Raw genomic sequence first — 19,512 nt, 5'->3', positions numbered from 1 at the left:
GGGTTCCGGCATAACTCGAGGGACGACGGGAACTCAACAATTGGGGCATCTTTCACCCACAGTTGATTGCCACTTTCCCAGTCCCAACACTGGTCATTAAATTTCACGATTCTTGCAGTGGCTGGGCGTGTGTCTGTCCTCTTGGGTTGAGGGAGAGTTTTGAGGGACGAGTTACTGGCTCTGTCTGTGGCTGTTGAAGACTTGAAGCGTGAAGTGTGATCCAAAAATTAAAATGCCATCTTCGGCGGTCCGTTGTCAGCCAGCCAGCCATGACCGCCCAGAAAACCCTTCCCTGGGGTCGGTTCCACCAGGCTGAGATCGAACCAGGGGCCGGCCCCGAGTGCCCAGACCATCTGGGGCAGTTGCAAAAGGGTTGAACCGATCGGGGTTGGTTGTTGAGGGCTGCTGGTCTCTTTGTTAGTGCATGCCTCGGACCAAAGTACCCTGCAGGCTGATTTCCAAAGGGGAGACGGAAACAGAAACGGCACAAATGGGAATTTGGGAAAGTAGGCTCGAGAGATCGTAGATACGAAATCGTCGATGAAGGAATTCGGACACCATCTGGCGTTGCCCCGAGCGCCGAAGCGGCATCGTCGGCGAAACATTGAACCCCAAATCCGCCGTGTGCTGCGCCGGGGCTGACATGAAGGTGTCCATGCGGCTGGGTTGAAGACCGGGAGTCTCGGGCAGTGGCATGGCAGAGAAGGATGCAGGAACAGGAACAGGAATGCCAATCTGAAGACGGGAGAAGGGGAAAGCAGAGGCTTGAAGTAGAGAGACGCATAGAAACCTGGGAGGCAATGCCGCCGTCGGTGTTGCTCCAAGTCAAGAGACGACGCGAGATGTATCTAGGGTGTCCATTGAGTGTCTTCGGTGATATCAAAAGCTTAACGGAGGTACATCGCTTGAACCCCGAGCCCACGGTGGAAGGGACTTGTTCTGCGGGCTGACGTTGCTGCTGCTGGATGCCCCGGCAAGCGGGCAGACGGCGTGCTGTGTGTGGCCTTTTGGGAGTTTCCCCAACATGTCGGCTCGGTCGTCGGCGGTGTGAGCGATGATTGGCTTGATTCGACCGAGTTCAGATGTCACTGAGAGGCTCGGCGCGGGAAGCAAAGGGACGGAGCCACGGGCACGCAGGGGGTGCGAGGGGTGAAAAAAAAAGTTACAGTGGAAAAGTGCAGTGGTCGGTGGGTGTGTGGTGGGCGCTGGGTTGCTCGGATGTGGATGGCTCCAATTTTGGGGTCCCCACATCCCACCTTTCCCACCAAGCCCCGGGCCCCGGCTGTCAACCAGAATGTTTAGAACAGGGACGAACAACGTCTCGCCAGAAACCCAAACTCGGCCCATTCATCTACGGACAACTCCTCCCCTCATCCCCCCCGAAGTAAGTACTTCTCCCTTCCCTTCTTTTCTCTTCTCCATTCCTTCTGGATCTGCTTCCCCTCCCTTCGCTCCTTGCCTGGTCTGCATCAACCTTGGGAGCTCCCTCGGCCGTCCCCTCCCCCCCCTCTTCTCTTCGTCCCTCACCTCGTCTGTTCTGCTGCATTCTATTGCACTTATCACCATCGTAATATTTTGATTGTGGTCTGATAAACAGATATCTAGATCCCTTGCAGCAAAGGAGTAGGAGTAGGATAAGGATATACCGGTCCACATATCCAGGTTCGTTCGGACTCCACGGATACAAATCAGCAGCCCAATCGCCAAGCATAGAGTTTCGCTGACACCGGGGCATCCGCCAGTTCCAGTACCTAGCACAGCGCAGCAGACACCGCCGCCTGCCAGCATCATCCCCCTCCACCCCTCTCCTCTTATCGGCGTCTGGTTTGGGAAAATATCCGATTGCCTGTGCCGACCTGCTCTGCTCGACAGACGCTTCACACCGCCTGGCGCTACACCACGTTACGTACTTTAATGATCGAGTAGACGACCTCTTCTCTTATTTTCGAACGAATTCCCCGCCAGATCCCCAACAAACGAGTCTGCAACCCACCCCCCCCAAAGCAGCAATCATGGGAGACACACCACGGAACGGCGTTATAGTGCCCAAGTCCAACGGCAAGGCTTCGTATGCCGAGAAGCACAAGATCGCCTCCCACTTCATTGGCGGCAACCGGCTGGAAAATGCCCCGCCGTCCAAGGTGAAGGACTTTGTCGCTAACCACGACGGTCACACCGTCATTACAAATGTGAGTGCTCGCCTGATACTGTTTGACTTCGAGAAAACACTTCTAACTCTCTTGTTCACAGGTATTGATCGCCAACAACGGTATCGCCGCCGTCAAGGAGATCAGATCAGTGCGAAAATGGGCCTACGAGACGTTTGGCGACGAGCGGGCCATCAAGTTCACCGTGATGGCCACGCCAGAAGATTTGCAAGCAAACGCCGACTACATCCGTATGGCTGACCATTACGTTGAGGTTCCCGGCGGCACAAACAACCACAACTATGCCAATGTCGAGCTTATTGTTGACATTGCGGAGCGTATGGACGTACACGCCGTGTGGGCAGGCTGGGGTCACGCTTCGGAAAACCCCAAGCTTCCAGAGTCCCTCGCCGCGTCACCAAAGAAGATTGTGTTCATCGGTCCTCCCGGCTCTGCCATGCGCTCGCTCGGTGACAAGATCTCTTCCACCATTGTAGCTCAGCACGCCGATGTGCCATGTATTCCATGGTCTGGTACTGGCGTTTCCCAAGTGAGTGTGGACGAGGATGGCATCGTCACAGTTCCAGATGATGTCTACCTCAAGGGCTGCGTGAGCTCGTGGCAAGAGGGCTTGGAGAAGGCGAAGGAGATTGGTTTCCCAGTAATGGTCAAGGCCTCTGAGGGTGGTGGTGGTAAGGGTATTCGCAAGGTAGTCAACGAGGAGACCTTCGAGGAGCTTTACAAGGCGGCGGCGAGCGAGATCCCCGGCTCTCCCATTTTCGTCATGAAGTTGGCCGACAGTGCGAGACATTTGGAGGTTCAATTGCTTGCTGATCAGTACGGCAACAACATTTCGCTGTTTGGCAGAGATTGCTCGGTCCAACGCAGACATCAAAAGATTATCGAAGAGGCCCCCGTCACCATTGCCAAGCCAAACACGTTCAAGGCCATGGAGGAGGCTGCCGTTCGCCTCGGCAAGCTTGTCGGTTACGTTTCCGCCGGTACCGTCGAGTATTTGTACTCCCATGCCGATGACAAGTTCTACTTCTTGGAGTTGAACCCTCGTCTCCAGGTCGAGCATCCCACGACCGAAATGGTCAGCGGTGTTAACCTCCCCGCTGCCCAGCTGCAAATCGCCATGGGTCTCCCACTTCACCGGATTCAGGACATCCGTTTGCTGTATGGTGTGGATCCCAAGACGGCCACCGAGATCGACTTCCAGTTTGCGAACCCTGAAAGTGAAAAGACCCAGCGGAGGCCAACGCCCAAGGGCCACACCACGGCCTGCCGTATCACCTCCGAGGATCCCGGTGAGGGCTTCAAGCCATCCAACGGTGTGCTCCACGACTTGAACTTCCGCTCCAGCTCCAACGTCTGGGGTTACTTCTCTGTCGGTTCCGCTGGTGGTATTCACAGCTTCTCCGACTCTCAGTTCGGTCACATTTTCGCCTACGGCGAGAACCGTGCTGCCTCCAGAAAGCACATGGTTGTGGCCCTGAAGGAGCTGAGCATCCGTGGTGACTTCCGTACTACTGTCGAGTACCTCATCAAGCTTCTCGAGACCGAGGCTTTCGAGGACAACACCATCACCACCGGCTGGCTTGATGAGTTGATTTCCAAGAAGCTCACTGCCGAGAGACCTGACCCTATGCTCGCTGTTGTCTGCGGTGCTGTCACCAAGGCTCACATTGCCAGCGAGAACTGCATTGCCGAATACAGAGCCGGTCTGGAGAAGGGCCAAGTCCCCTCCAAAGACATTCTCAAGACTGTCTTCCCTGTGGACTTCATCTATGAGGGCTACCGGTACAAGTTCACCGTCAGTCGTTCCAGCTCTGACAGCTACCACCTCTTCATCAATGGTTCCAAGTGCACAGTTGGTGTTCGCGCTCTCAGCGACGGTGGTCTCCTGGTCCTCCTCGATGGGCGCAGTCACAACGTGTACTGGAAGGAAGAGGCCGCCGCCACTCGCATCTCAGTCGACAGCAAGACCTGCCTGTTGGAGCAGGAGAACGATCCAACCCAGCTCCGCACGCCATCTCCCGGTAAGCTCGTGAAGTACTCTGTGGAGAACGGTGCCCACGTGCGCGCTGGCCAGACCTTTGCCGAAGTTGAGGTCATGAAGATGTACATGCCCCTCATCGCGCAGGAGGACGGTATTGTGCAGCTCATCAAGCAGCCCGGAGCTACCCTCGAGGCTGGTGACATTCTCGGTATCTTGGCTCTTGATGACCCCAGCCGCGTCAAGCAAGCTCAGTCGTTCATCGGCCAGCTTCCCGAGTATGGCCCTCCTGTGGTGGTTGGTAACAAGCCCGCCCAGAAGTTCACCCTTCTCTTCAACACCCTCAAGAACATCCTCATGGGTTTCGACAACCAGGTGATCATGCTGCAGACCCTGAAGGGGCTTATTGAGGTGCTCCGCGACCCCAAGCTCCCCTACAGCGAGTTCTCGGCTCAGTTCTCTGCCCTCCATGCCCGCATGCCCCAGAAGCTCGACGCTCAATTCAGCTCTGTTCTCGAACGTGCGTCCTCGCGTGGCGCCGAGTTCCCTGCTCGCAACCTGGCCAAGGTCTTCCAGAAGTTCCTTGACGACAACGTCACCTCCAAGAGCGACGCAGACGTCCTCAAGACCACTCTTCAGCCTTTGACCGACGTGCTCGACATGTATGCCGAAGGTCAGAAGGTGCGTGAGTTGACCGTTATCACTGAGCTCCTGAACATGTACGCCGAGGTCGAGCGCCTTTTCTCTGGCCGCCGGTCTCAGGACGAGGAAGTCATCTTGCAGCTTCGTGACCAGAACAAGGAGGACACCTCCAAGGTTGTGCAGACTGTGCTGTCGCATACCAGAGTTGCGGCCAAGAACTCGCTGGTTCTTGCCATTCTGGAGGAGTACCGTCCCAACAAGCCCAATGTTGGCAACGTTGGCAAGTACCTTCGCCCAGTGCTTCGCAAGATGGCCGAGCTCGAGTCCCGCCAAACTGCTAAGGTCTCGTTGAAGGCTCGTGAGATTCTCATCCAATGTGCCCTTCCGTCTCTCGAGGAGAGAACCGCCCAGATGGAGCACATTTTGCGCTCCTCTGTTGTTGAGTCCCGCTACGGCGAGACCGGCTGGGACCACCGGGAGCCTAACCTCGAGGTCATCAAGGAGGTCGTCGACTCCAAGTACACTGTCTTCGATGTCCTGACTTTGTTCTTCGCTCACGAGGATCCCTGGGTTTCTCTGGCTGCTTTGGAGGTTTACGTCCGTCGCGCGTACCGTGCGTATGTCCTGAAGAAGATTGAGTACCACACCGATGAGACCGAGACGCCATCCTTCGTTTCCTGGGACTTTGCTCTGCGCAAGATCGGCCAGACCGAGTTCGGGCTGCCCTTGCAGTCCGCCGCCCCATCCTCTCCGGCTACGCCGGTTGATAACACCTTCAAGCGTATCCACTCCATCAGCGACATGTCCTACCTCGAGAGGAAGACACAGGAGGAGCCGACCCGTAAGGGTGTGATAGTGCCATGCAAGTACCTCGAGGATGCCGATGACCTCCTCTCCAGAGCTCTCGACACCCTCCCGGTGATGAACGGCGCCAAGAAGAAGACCCCTGGCCTCATTCCCGACCTCAGCGGCAAGCGTCGCCCGCCCCCTCCTCCTCGTCTTGACAGCATCGACGAACTTTCAGCCGTTGTCAACGTTGCCATCCGCGATGCTGAGGGCCGCAGCGATGATGAGATCTTGAAGGAGATCTTGCCCCTGGTCCATCAGTTCAAGGATGACCTTTTCGCCCGCCGCGTCCGTCGTCTGACCTTCATCTGCGGCCGCAACGATGGCTCGTACCCCGGTTACTACACCTTCCGTGGCCCCGAGTACATTGAGGATGACAGTATTCGCCATATTGAGCCTTCTCTTGCCTTCCAGCTCGAATTGGCTCGTCTCTCCAAGTTCAAGATCAAGCCCGTCTTCACCGAAAACAAGAACATCCACATGTACGAAGGTGTTGGGAAGGGTGTTGAGACTGATAGGCGCTTCTTCACTCGTGCTGTCATTCGCCCCGGAAGACTTCGGGATGAGATTCCTACCGCCGAGTACTTGATTTCGGAAGCCGACCGCGTGATCAACGATATTTTTGACGCTCTCGAGATTATCGGCACACACAACTCGGATTTGAACCATATGTTCATCAACTTTACTCCCGTCTTCCAGCTTCAGCCTCAGGAAGTTGAGCAGTCGCTTCAGGGCTTCTTGGATCGCTTCGGTCCCCGCGCTTGGCGTCTTCGTGTTGCCCAGGTCGAGATCCGCATTATTTGCACTGATCCCTCCACCGGCATGCCCTACCCTCTGCGTGTGATCATTACCAACACCTCTGGCTACGTCATCCAGGTAGAGATGTATGCCGAGCGCAAGTCGGACAAGGGCGACTGGGTCTTCTACTCTACCGGTGGCACCACCAAGATCGGATCCATGCATCTGCTCCCCGTCTCGACCCCTTACCCCACCAAGAACTGGCTCCAGCCCAAGCGGTACAAGGCTCACTTGATGGGCACTCAGTATGTGTATGATTTCCCCGAGCTTTTCCGCCAGGCCATCCAGAACAGCTGGGCCAATGCTGTCAAGAAGGTCCCCTCCATGGCCGAGAAGCAGCCCCCGGTTGGCGAGTGCATCGAGTTCAACGAGCTTGTCTTGGATGACCATGACAACTTGGCCGAGGTTTCTCGCGACCCAGGCACCAACACCTGCGGTATGGTCGGTTGGCTCATCAGCGCCCGCACCCCCGAATACCCCAAGGGCCGCAAGTTTGTTGTCGTCGCCAACGACATCACCTTCAACATTGGTTCTTTCGGGCCCAAGGAAGACAACTTCTTCTACAAGTGCACAGAGCTTGCTCGCAAGTTGGGCGTTCCCCGCATCTACTTGTCGGCCAATTCGGGTGCTCGCTTGGGTCTGGCCAACGAGCTGATGCCTCACTTCAGCGTGGCCTGGAACGAGGAGGGCAAGCCCGAGGCTGGCTTCAAGTACCTCTACCTCAACGATGAGGCCAAGAAGAGGTTCGAGAGCACTGTGCTGACCGAGGAGGTCTCTGAGGGTGGCGAGAAGCGTCACAAGATCGTCACCATCATCGGCGCTGAAGACGGTTTGGGTGTCGAGTGCTTGCGTGGTTCCGGCCTCATCGCCGGTGCCACTAGCAGAGCCTACCAGGATATCTTTACTTGCACGCTCGTCACCTGCCGCTCGGTTGGTGAGTCATTCCCCCTTTCTCTGACGATCTTTTGAAATGAGTCGTGTACTGACTGTTTGCAGGTATTGGTGCCTACCTTGTCCGCCTTGGTCAGCGTGCTGTGCAAATTGAGGGCCAGCCCATCATCCTGACTGGTGCCCCCGCCCTCAACAACCTTTTGGGTCGTGAGGTCTACACCTCTAACCTCCAGCTTGGTGGCACTCAGATCATGTACCGCAACGGTGTGTCTCACTTGACCGCCAACGACGACTTTGCTGGTGTTTCCAAGATTGTTGAGTGGATGTCCTTCGTTCCCGATAAGCGCAACAACCCTGTGCCCATCAGCCTTGGCATCGACAGCTGGGATCGTGACGTTGTCTTCACCCCAGAGCAGAAGAAGCCCTATGATGTTAGGTGGATGATTGCCGGCAAGCAGGACGAGGACGGTTTCCAGCCTGGTCTGTTCGACAAGGATTCCTTCGTGGAGACCCTTGGCGGCTGGGCTCGCACTGTCGTGGTTGGTCGTGCTCGTCTCGGCGGCATTCCTATGGGTGTCATCGGTGTCGAGACCCGCTCTGTCGAGAACATCACACCCGCCGACCCTGCCAACCCTGACTCGATCGAGCAAGTCAGCAACGAGGCCGGTGGTGTTTGGTACCCCAACTCTGCCTTCAAGACTGCTCAGGCCATCAACGACTTCAACTATGGCGAGCAGCTTCCCTTGATGATCCTTGCCAACTGGCGTGGATTCTCTGGTGGCCAGCGCGACATGTACAACGAGGTCCTCAAGTACGGCTCGTACATTGTCGATGCTCTCGTCAAGTTCGAGCAGCCAGTCTTCATCTACATTCCACCATTCGGTGAGCTTCGTGGTGGTTCGTGGGTCGTCGTCGATCCCACCATCAACCCGACCGCCATGGAGATGTACGCCGATGTGGAGGCCCGCGGCGGTGTCTTGGAGCCTGAGGGTATCATCGGTATCAAGTACCGCAAGGATAAGCAGCTGGAGACCATGGCCCGTCTCGATCCCGTTTACTCGGGCCTTAAGAGGCAGATCGCCGACACGTCGCTTTCCAAGGAGGAGATCGATGAGATCAAGAAGAAGATGACGGAGCGCGAGCAGGAGCTTCTGCCTGTATATGCTCAGATCAGCTTGCAGTTTGCCGATCTTCACGACCGCGCCGGCCGCATGAAGGCCAAGGGTGTCATTCGCGAGGTGCTCGAGTGGCGCAACGCCCGCCGCTTCTTTTACTGGCGCGTGCGCAGAAGATTGAACGAGGAGTACATCCTCCGCCGCCTTGCCTCGGCGGCTGCGGTCTCGGGCGTTCACAACAAGAATGCCGCGGCAGCTGCCCAAGCCCGCGCCCGTCACCTCTCTCTCCTCGAATCCTGGTGCGGTATTGCCCACTTTGACAAGTCTGATCGCGAGGTTGCCATCTGGTACGAGGAAAACCGCAAGGTGGTGCACGAGAAGGTTGAGCACCTCAAGGCCGAGGCTCTGCAGGCCGAGATGCGCGAGCTCGTCCGTCTTGGTAGCCAGTCTACGGAGGATGCTGCCAGCAACCCTGCCTGGAAGGGTATCCGCGATGTCCTTCACACCATGCCGGTACAAGAACGGGAGAAGATGCTCCAGTATCTCAAGCAGGTGTAATTTGGTCATGATGTTGCCATGAATTGGCAGTAATTGGGGGGGAAAAGGGATAAGAAAATACATGGTGACGATTGTACGAGACTAAAATGGTTTTTTTGCTTCCAGAACTCTGTAATTGCATGCACATGATGGACGGGATGTATGGGTTGAAAGCGGTGTTAATTTTTCTCGTTTGGGCATGGTTGGGATTGGACAGTTCTTCAGCGATAGTAACAATACATGTTTCCAAGTTATCACGATTTATATTGGTGTGAATGTGAGATATCTGGTGGTTGGAAACAAGAGGAATCAACATGGTGACGGCGATGGCGGTGGTGAAGATGGTGGATCATGCACGATAACATCTATCCTAATACCGCTGAGTGTCTCTATCAAATAGCCTGCCCGGCTAGCTCAATCGGTAGAGCGTGAGACTCTTAAGGAGTGCTCCGAAATCTCAAGGTTGTGGGTTCGACCCCCACGTCGGGCTCAATTCCCGTCGAACGACATCATTTTTGCCTTTTTTTTTTCTCTGATCCATACTGGATGAGTCGCTCATTTTTGCCTTTTTCGGGGAATTTGATGGAATCTCTTCGTTTCGAGAAGTTCGTGACCCGTGCTGTGATGTCAAAGTGTCTTGCGCAGAGGAGGGAGAATATGCATCCGTGATCAATCTTTCTTTTCGGAATGCAAGCCGAGTGGGTGGAAAAGTACCTTGCTTGAGTGAGAATATGGTACGAAAGGAGAAGAGAGTTGGTCTTTCATTGCCGTTTTGGTTGATTCGATCCGGGAAGGAGAGGAGATGGTATTTACATCGGACCTTTTTGTAAAAAGGGAGGGGGTGTAACCGAAAGAGGTCAAATGAGGCGGGTACGTCAGCCTGGTGTAAGCGCGGTCACACACTAGTGACACGTGCCAGCCTTGTCATGTTTGGTGATCTTGTTAGACCTCTTCCAAGATTTTGGGCCCGGGGTCCTACCCGATGAGGCGGCTTGTAGTGTATTGTCTGTCCAAGCGGGTGGGTGTGAGATGAATTGGCCCACCAGGAGGTTCAGATTGGGTTGTGGAAGTTGATGAAAACCTGAGTGACCGCTTACATGTGGAGGCTGCATTGGTTGTACTTACAAGGGAATTGCATCATTCTTTTGGGGATAGTGATGATGATGAGGAGGTGAGGTGGACGAGAAGAAGAAGAAATATGGTGGTGCGAGATAGCGGTTGAGTGACAAGTGCCAGGGAGATGTTGTGGGAGTGGGAGTAAGGGTGGCTTCACAAAGGAATAAAACGGACGAGAAAATGTGTATGTAGGGAGGCAGTGTATGATTTTCGACGTCAGTGGCTTGTTGTCCCGGAAATTGGGAAGGGGGGCATGGGTGTCAGGTAGTTGGGATTGAGCCGCGTGGTTATGACAAGCAAGAAGGACGCGCTCAACTTTTTCTTTTGGGCTTTCTTCATGATGACTGCAGAAAGCTGAACTTGCGCAAGGAAGCTTTGCATTCAGCGCTGACTTGGTCTTCAAATCACTGGAATCGCGTGAGGAAGGAGTTGTCAAAGACTTGGATCGATCTTGAAAGCAGAAATCTCGGTCTTTTCTACTACATAATCGGCACTTGCCCCTCAATCGGACTTCGACGGTAGCAGGTGGCTTGCTTGTTGTGTTGGACCCTGGTTCCACGTGGGATGTTGGTCGTGACACGGCCAATAGCTGGTGTTCTCAGCCTCATCCAGCCTGGAATGACGTATGGGGATCTCGTTCGACTGTGCGTTGAAGTTTCACAAGAATTTCCCTCAAGGTTCTCGGCTTTCATCCAAGACCTTGGTAGCGCTCGCGTGGCTTTTGCACATGCCGCGGGCGTTTGTCCAATCGGTTGTTTGCCGAGAAGCCTCAAAGACAGCATGAGAAAGTCGAAGGATCAAAAAGCAAGACTCCAAAATCAGATTTCGGTGCTGTATTAACCCGAACTACCTAAAAGTAAAGGTGAAGGGAAAGGCACATAAAAATGCAAAACGCCATGAGAAAACTCCAGCCAGTACTCCAGGATTGATATCCATCCAGTGGGTAGGGAAAACCAGGATTCTTTGTGAGCCTCGACATGAAACTATCTTGGGCCTCCTGCGGCATTGCTGTTACCACTTGTTAGCTGCCACCCTCGTAATGACTGACAGACCTTCAGACACGTACGTACAGACATCATGTTTCGCAATTTGGGACCAAGAGATCAAAAGATGTCCAAGGCCGTGACGTTCCCCTCGACGAGATTGTAGTAGCCGCCATCATTGCTGATATAATAAACAGCGACCTGGATGAAATATGCTCCAGCCATGGGATAGTTGGTTGCAACCGCATCGAAGGTAAAGTGAACAACACCATTGCTCGTGCGGGTCCAGTCAGGGGATACCGTCGTCGCCCCTGTCAACCCGCCAACTACAGCGGTTTGGCTGTATCCTTCATGGAGAACGACGGTAGCGAAGAGATTGCCGATATTGGTGATATCTACGCCTTTGTAGTCTGAAAGAGTGAATGAGACCTCGATTGCGGGACTGATGGTTTCGTTCATCCCAACGCTTGTAGGTGGTTGGCCAATAACCCTGAGTGGGTCTGAAGAACGACGTGCCATGGTGAAAGAGGTGGAGGGAAGTTGTTGAGGCTTAGAGCTTTCTGGTATGGAGTCGACTGTTGGTATTTACTGAAGAACTCAGTGTGCGATTGGCGTGTTGGCAGATGGGGAGGGGGAATACGGCTTCATATACCTGTTCAGAAACCTGGTCAAGGGGTCATCGGATTCGTTGATGAGGAGTGATTGAGAGAATCCTGGTCTCGTAGTGGTTTCAATACTGACTTGAGGAACCAACAAACCGGGCACCATCTCGCATCTCATATTGCTGAGCCTGGGTAGACTGGTAATCGGGACCCGGGACGTGCCGGATCTCCTTGTTCACACCCAATTCTCCCCGCCATGAGGGGGGAGGGCTTGTGCATGGAACATGTATTGAAAGATCAGGGAAAACGTTGATGAAATCTACCAGAGCCAACTACATGAAACCCCCCTGCTCTTCCTCGTCACCTGGCAGGGGAAAGGGGAAAAGGAGGCACCAGAAACAACAACAGCTGAAGGTTCTTGAAATCTTTCAGTTTCACTAGGTAGACATCGTTGTGGCCGAGTACTAGGTAAGGATATCACTCTTCTTTCTTCGCGAATTTTCGCTTCTGGTAAGCAAATTCAGTCCCGTTCACCTTTGGTAAAAATACCACCATGATCGAGGGTGTGTAAGTTTATCCCGAGAATACGGAACTGGAACGCGATCGACCCTGCCAGATATGATTTGTCACTTTTGTGGCGGCAAGGTCTGGGATGTCTATAATCCAATAAGATTTCTCCATGCCCAGGTCCTCATGGTGGGGATCACGGAAAAAGAACCGATGGGTCGTGGTGTATCTACGGTAAAGCATCGTCATTGGTTTCGAGAGTCCGAATTAGCTGAACATTGTGCTTAACCAAGCTGGCTCCCTTGGCCTGACCCCAGACCGTTTGCCGGTTAGAACTCAGGGAATAGTATTTTAGCTCCGATTCCCAGACAAGTTTTGGATATACAGATCAGAGCTGGTACCGGGCTGGCTTCGAGCTCCAAAGAACGCGGCATCTCCTAGAGAATCCGGCCCTAACAAAAGATTTCGACCTAGGCTTGACTTCTGTGATTCACCATGCCTTCTCAAGTCCTCTACCATACATAACCTTTCGATATACCAATTGTTTGGTCTTGACAAAGGTCGTTCACGTTGAAGAGGAACAAGGGTAGACTACATTTAAACTAGTGATGATCTCTTCCCGATCCGAGATAGCGTGACTGCTGCAGCCGCTTAATCTCGCAGTTGAGCCCGATCATGGCGTTCGCTTATACCTGTGCAGATCACGAAGGAATGTTCCAATGTTCCAACGGTACGTACAGTCGGTGGCTTTGGCAGGCAACAAAATTCCTTTTGCACGTGGCCACCCCCTTTTTGATTCCATTGCCACCAGAACTTCGGAGACTTCTCCGAGACGTGGGGATTTCCGCAGGTAATTTGACGGCTCTCCAGTCGACTTGGCGTTGAAGTGGCAGCAAAGACTCCGCGTGGTATTTACCTCCACATGTATGCGGTGCAACATGCAGGGTCCATCTTCAATGACGCAGCCTTGCGATGGTGACTGATGTGATTGATCATGTTTCGAGCTGGGTGCGGGATGAGACCTACCCGATACTTTAGCCCTCGGATGCTGTGCCGAGAGGTCGACTGAAAGTTTGCTAACGCGACGAAAATCGTCGACAATATCACCATGAATGAACAGGTCTGGCCCAAGGGGCAAAAGACGAGTTTGTTCTGAGTGGAGCTGAATAAGGCACTGCGCCAAAAGCAAGCCTGGTGAGAATGTGCTGTGAGCAAGTTTCAAGAATCAACATCCCTTACTTTCCAGTGTTGGGAATGGCGTCAGCAAACCGAGCGTCTTTTTGACCGATCAATGGCGTCGACTGGAGTGGGATGAGTAAGTGCTCACAAATACGCTCGCAAGGTTGGTCCATATGCAGCCTGATCACAGCGTTCCTTCTATCAACAGGCGGATCAGAGAGTCGCAGGATCGTCAGTCAGAAAGGCGGTGTTATTTCAAATCAGACCTGCAGGAAGATTACTTGCCCGCATTGCAATTGGTTTGGTTCAAGACATCAGGAAAAGCACCTCGGAAATGCGTTCTTTGTGTACAAACATGACGTCGCCAGAGAGTTTGAAGCGTAGCGCAGTGAGAAGAAGATAAGGTAGGATGAAAGAGACCAAATCCTAGGGTTAAATACTCCGCGTCGTAAACGGAGGTCGGTCACCGTAGGCTTGAAGATATCCAGACGCGCAGACGTCACACTACCCAGTATTCTTTCACCAATGAAGGAGACAGAGAGACTAGGTACCCACCAAGCAACTTCGTACATGCTGCTGCCCCCGAGATTGTTTCTCTTACCCCTCAACTCTACCGTTTGATCCCCATTTGAAACAAGCCAATAATTCCATGCTCTTGCTCCAAGCTGTTGCAACAGCTCGATAGGTATTACAGCAAAAATCTTTCAAACCATCCCCCGGATTATTTGGACACTCCTCAAACGAAGGAAACCAGCTAAACATTATCCACAAATAATTCAAGAACTCCCCAGCACAATCCGCTAGTTTGGTTAACCAAAGGAATGGATAGGTCGCCCTTTTACCTACCTGTTCACCTCAACCAAATATTCCCTAGGCTCCATGTCCACAAAAGCCCGGAGGTAAGCAAGTATGAAACAGACCTACCCACGTTACATCATTTCCATCAGCTCTATGATACCAGAGCTAACCCACTGCTTCCTACATCCTTACAATCTCTTCCAGACAACCGGACATCATCTTCTCACATCATACCGACGCCGATGGCAAACTACTACCATATCCTCCACCCCCAACCCGAACCCAACCCGAGATCCCATCTTGTATGATGGCTATAGCGACAACCTCCCAGTATCGACCCTATATCACTTCTCATCACAGTACATCCCAATCAGCGGACTTGTACAAACTTTCAAAACTAGGGCCCCAACACCTTTTCTTGACCACGTCGGCGCCGAGGAGGGTTCAGACCATCCAGACTGAATGCTGCAGGGCCAAAGAAGTAAGAACATCACTACGCTTAGAGAAGGAGCCTGCCTTGTTAGGGTCTAACCGCACCCTCGATTTCAGCTCTTTACTATGGGCCAAAGGCTTTATACAAAGAGGTGTAATCGTTTTCATTTTGATACAAGTCCCTACCAAAATTGGGTAGGTTTAATTATTTGAATAAAAACGTACCGGCGCTTCTTTTCTTCTATCGAAAAAGAGGCTCTTATAATTTATAGCTCTGCTATCATTTTGGCCTCGCTGCACCTGGTATTAGCTGTATGGTTAATGTTGTAAGCCTTGGGAATGCCTTCAATTGGGTGGGCTCCACTGCAGAGCCTTGGCCAAAGTGGTGGTCAAAGTGCTCTTTTCCAAGCCAAAGAAAGTCCATTGAAAAAAGAGCCTAATATCGATGGTGCGATCAGACTCTCATTTTGTCACTCTACCGTGCCTTTGAAAATCTGTTGTTTAACTTCATGGCTCGACCGTACTTCCTCCCCTTTGGACAGCCCCTTCCCGCTTCATCCGTATCACTGATCCTTCCCCGAGGTAGCAAGTAAGCAAGACACCAAAGAATTAGGATATCGCCATCTAGATTGAACTGTTATTAATCTGCTTTTTATTCAGTATAACTCCTCTTTTCCACTATGTACCTAAATTATCACCACTTCAAGGAAATCCTCCTCCCGCCAGGACAAGAATCTAAAGCTAGGACAAGAAAAATAACTTACATTTCGGTACATGATACAAAAAAAGTCATGTCCGTCTCCCGCTTGGTTTCTTTTCTTCCGTAAGTCAAGCATAGCTGTGGTATAAGCCCCAATGAAGCAAAAGAGGTTAACAAAAATCCTGCAAAAACGCCGTCGCTGCCTTGCTTTTCCAACAACCATTCCCCTCCCTCCCTCCCTTGTGGTGGTAGTGGTGGTCATGGCTATAATGATGGGTATCCATTATCCTCCTCCGTCTCCCTTCCTTATCTCAACAGACAACCTTAAGCATTGGTGGCGCTGCTGTGACGAGGTCTTTTCCTCCCGCTCCCGGCAGCGGGGTGCATTTTCTCGTTGCGCTCCCGCTTGAGCTTCTCGTCCAAGACGCGGGCTGAAATGTCATGGTTAGCATTTCCCTCCATACCATCTCGACCAAAAACTTACTAAGAACATCGTAACCAAACCGAGGAAACTCCAAGCACAAGTTCCTGAACTCGTCCTCGGCCTCGGCACGCAGCGTGTGCGATCTCGTGGCCCAAAAGTTGGCAACAGGAGCGCGGATGCTCGTGTCGTCCTTGGCCGTGAACTCGTAGACGTACCGCGCGTAGGCGATCTCGCCCTTGGCGGTGGAGTTGACGCAGTGAATCTTGCTCGACGCCAAGTTCTTGAGGTTGTTGAGGCCAAACTTCTCGGCCAGAGTGTAAACCTTGGCGTGCTTGAGGAGCTGCTCCCCGGTGTAGTCCACGTCGGGGATCGAGGCGTCCTTCTCCAGGCTGCGCTGGCCGGCGATCTTCTTGGGGAAGTAGTCGCCCGTGTAGAGGAACTCGAGGAAGCAACCCATGGCGTCGAGGTCTTCGTTGGGAAGCTCAATCTGGCGGGGCTGTCGTGGAAGCGGCGGGTTAGCCTTCATCTGCTACTAGAGGTCAGGAGAAAGACATACGCTGCCATCATCGGCAAACTCGGCGATGCGATCGGCAAAGTATGGGCTCTGGGTCAACAGCCCCTGATGAGCCGTCAGGATGGTCTCTTCATCGTTGCTACCGATTAACAGAGTGACGACGGGGCTCCTCAGGTACTGCGAAAAGGTAATGCGCGGCGCCGGGGTGTCGTCGGGATCGCCCTCAGCAAAAGGCAAATCGGCATTCTCGGTGCTGCCGGCAGCGGCAGGAGTTTCGGTGGCAGCGGCAGGCGCATCGCCTTCCTCGGTCATCTCGACGTCGCCAGTCTGCTGGGTGGCCAGGGTCTCTTCGACAATGACCTCGTCGAAGCTGTCGGCCATTTGTGACGGATTGAGGATATTAGAAGCTATCAAGGCAATTGATTGGCGCAATTGGAAATGATGGATGGAACTGACCGGCGCGATTGGTTCTGCTGGACCGGAGAACCGTTGCGGTTTAGTATCGATGGTGATGATGCTGCAGCGATAAGAACGAGAGTCGAGAATTAATTGAATTGATAAGGAAATATCGCCATGGGTGGGGTTGATGGTTGTCGGAGGGATGATGCGCCGTCGGTCGTGTCGCAAAAAGAGAGGACGGAAGCGTTGCGCAAACGGAGAAGCTGGCAAACACGAGGAAGGAAGCAAGCAAGCTCTCTCTGTGAAGCTCCTGCATCGGTTGCCCCGAAGAGACAAACAAAGGAAGGAGCTGTACAAGTGTCTGAAATACTAGGCAGGCTCACAGCTGCCTTCAGGGGTACAATGGGAGCTTGGACCACCCTCCCGGAAGCACCTCGATGGCTCATCAGGGGCAGATCAACAGATCATCACCAATGCATCTTTTGGGGGTGTCAGAGTGTACATATTCTTGCATGTTTTTTCTACGCTATTTTCTTCGTCGTCGAAGACGAAGCAATAATTACCAATATTCCATCCACCACAATGATATATATATATTACCCCTCGACACTGCCATCGTGGATAACATATCAAGACCCTCCGAGCCATGGAAAACCATAATATAATCGCTATTCCCATCACCTAATGTACAAAGTCCCAAAAAAATCAACCGTGATCAGCTCGTTTGAATGAACCTCTTCCATCCTTATGCATCGCCAATAACCTTTGCGCTCGCCCTACGAGCCCGCCCACTCCGCCTAACTCCATCGAGAGCAGCAGCGGTTGCCCCTTCCGCCTTCGGGACCAAACTCTCTCTGATTCTGGCCCTACCCCGCTGGGGAGGGTTGCTTCCCCCTTCGGTGTCCATCGTCGACTCTCTTTGTGAGCCTGCCCGCCAGCCCTTCTTCCCCCGCGCCCTCGCCTCGTCCTCTGGATCCAGGAAACGGTTGATGACACGGTGATCCAGAATGCGTTCTTCTTTATCGTTCTTGCCTGCTGGCTGGGTCTTGGGCCAGACGTAGCCGTAAAGCTTGGAGTGGCGCTCGCAACGTGGGCAATTGGCTCTTGTAAAGTAGGCGTCTTTTTGAACAAATGCAGTGTTGCAGTTGGTGCAGTGGATCCAGGCAGTCTCGGGCTCTGAGAGAAGTAAGGGTGTGAGGGTGTAATCTCCTGGCACACGACGCTTTTGTGCCGGTCGTGGTGACCGTTGCTGAGTGGCCTGGCGCTTCCTGGAACCATTCGCCTTTCCTACAGGCGTTGTCGGAGCTGCCGCATCACTGGGAGGTGGCACTGGAACCACCTCTTCTACTGGAGGAGTCGCTTTCGTCGCTTCTGTGTTGTTCAGTTCTTCGGCTGGAGGGGTTACCTCGGTGGTGGGGAGAATTGTTGGGAAGCCGTACGACTTTTGGGGCACCGGGGAGATCGACCCGGGCAGTTGCTGTACGTCTGTCTCAGCTGTAGGCTGCTCGTTTCTTAGGATTTCGATCGCCTGCTTGATAGGCGTCGGCTCAGGTGAAAGAATGAGCCCATCTGCCGAGTCTGAAGCGGGGGTCGTGACGTCGGTGAGAGTGGCGCTGCCGGCTTCAGATGCAAGTGGACTACGCGAAAGTTCAGATTCCGAGCTGCTTCTCGAAATTGGCGACCCGGATGTTGTAGGTGGCAGATCATATTCCATAGTTTTCAGGCGCTTAGCCGGAGTGATGGGCGGGGTTCCGAGCGCTGCAGCACCTCGTTTGCACCCCGGGCCTGAGCCCTCCGTCGATTCCGCTGTTGACTGCCTGTCGCTCAGAACCATCTGGCTCCCCCGTTTCTTGAGGACCCTGGGCCGGATATCCGGGGTGACGGACGGAGTTCGAGAGCCTGAACCTGCCACACTCTCGTCTCTCAACCTCCGCCGGAAAGAGTAGCCCTGTGACGCCGCCAAATCATCCTCGATGCTTCTCTTCACCGAAGCGCCCCCCTCATCTTGCTGCCAGCCATTGACCTGTCTCGCCTCGCACGTCTGGCACAAGCACTCGCAATTGTCCTCTCCAAAGTAACTCTCGCTGTAGCTGACTGTGATCTCCTCGCCGACGCCAATGTCCCTGCATGCGATGATCTCAATCCCTGCCTGGCCGCAAGTAACGAGCCGGGCATTCGCGTCGCAATCGTGATTGGCAAATCGAGCAGGCCCCATGAATAAGCTGGTTGACTTGCTCCTGCTGCTGACCACTAGACTAAAGTCCTTTTTGCGTGATGCCATGTCTGCCTCCTCCTCGGGGGTGATTGTCACCTGGATTCCGGCCAGGTATTTGATCGTCTCGTTGCGCCTGATGAAGCGCCGGGCTACGATGCTGGCCTCATACGTGACGATGGTGTAGCGATTGGTTGCATTGACCTCGAAAGGGCAATCTGGCAGGTAGGTCGACATGTAGCGCCGCATGTGGGCTTTGAAGTCATCCTTTTCCTTGGACGTTTTGAGACCATTGTAGAATCGCTTTAGGCCGTCGGTCGCAAGCAGTTTCTCTTCGGCGGTCTTGAGATCGGAGTTGATGATGAGGTGAGTCTGGATGAGCTTGGCGATTTCCTCCTCTCTGACGCCCCGGGAAGGATGGTAAGATGTGCGATTTTTGGGAATGGTCGTCCAGTAATAAGTGTGGTCGATCAGAGCATCGGTTAAAATGTCGTCGTAAGCAGCTAGCTGTGCAAGCGTGAGCTTCTTCTTTCCCTGGGCTTGTGACCGGGGAGGCATCTTTGTGTTGTGTGTGTGTCGGGTATCGATGAGTTGGCCGACCGAGGTGGGTGGGAGGGTTGTGAGGTGAAGTCGGGCGTCGGATATTCGAAATATGAAAGAAGGAGTGGACG

At 53.5% G+C, this 19,512-nt stretch overlaps 4 protein-coding genes and 1 non-coding gene across 5 annotated transcripts; 2 read left to right on the top strand and 3 right to left on the bottom strand.

Annotated features, from left to right (window-relative positions):
- Positions 1-992: 992 nt before the first annotated feature.
- On the top strand, positions 993-1,915 carry QC761_0102410 (uncharacterized protein; the record flags this gene model as incomplete). Its single annotated transcript, XM_062873132.1, has 2 exons — positions 993-1,384; positions 1,769-1,915. The coding sequence occupies exons 1-2, from the start codon at positions 1,295-1,297 to the stop codon at positions 1,913-1,915; spliced, it is 237 nt and encodes a 78-aa protein (XP_062727845.1). The 5' UTR covers positions 993-1,294.
- Positions 1,916-2,012: 97 nt separating this feature from the next.
- On the top strand, positions 2,013-9,234 carry ACC1 (acetyl-coenzyme-A carboxylase; the record flags this gene model as incomplete). The annotated part of the gene is made up of 3 exons (XM_062881954.1): positions 2,013-2,189; positions 2,251-7,366; positions 7,429-9,234. The coding sequence occupies 3 exons, from the start codon at positions 2,013-2,015 to the stop codon at positions 8,994-8,996; spliced, it is 6,861 nt and encodes a 2,286-aa protein (XP_062727844.1). The 3' UTR covers positions 8,997-9,234.
- Positions 9,235-9,378: 144 nt separating this feature from the next.
- On the bottom strand, positions 9,379-9,465 carry QC761_0102390. The gene has a single exon. It is a non-coding gene; the product is annotated as a tRNA-Lys (tRNA).
- Positions 9,466-15,203: 5,738 nt separating this feature from the next.
- Positions 15,204-16,947, bottom strand: QC761_703810 (uncharacterized protein). Its single transcript, XM_062881955.1, has 3 exons — positions 16,273-16,947; positions 15,777-16,212; positions 15,204-15,723 (listed from the first exon to the last, which is right to left on the bottom strand). Exons 1-3 carry the CDS (start codon positions 16,609-16,611, stop codon positions 15,617-15,619), a joined length of 882 nt encoding a protein of 293 aa, XP_062727843.1. The 5' UTR covers positions 16,612-16,947; the 3' UTR covers positions 15,204-15,616.
- Positions 16,948-17,374: 427 nt separating this feature from the next.
- set9 (histone lysine methyltransferase Set9) lies at positions 17,375-19,399 on the bottom strand (the record flags this gene model as incomplete). The annotated part of the gene is made up of 1 exon (XM_062881956.1): positions 17,375-19,399. One exon carries the CDS (start codon positions 19,397-19,399, stop codon positions 17,375-17,377), a length of 2,025 nt encoding a protein of 674 aa, XP_062727842.1.
- Between the last annotated feature and the right edge of the window lie 113 nt (positions 19,400-19,512).

The sequence above is a fragment of the Podospora bellae-mahoneyi genome, chromosome 7 (assembly GCF_035222275.1).
Source record: "Podospora bellae-mahoneyi strain CBS 112042 chromosome 7, whole genome shotgun sequence".
NCBI classification, from domain to species: Eukaryota; Fungi; Ascomycota; class Sordariomycetes; order Sordariales; family Podosporaceae; genus Podospora; species Podospora bellae-mahoneyi.
Note: the sequence above shows the minus strand (reverse complement) of the source record. Positions and strands in the feature narration are given on the sequence as shown.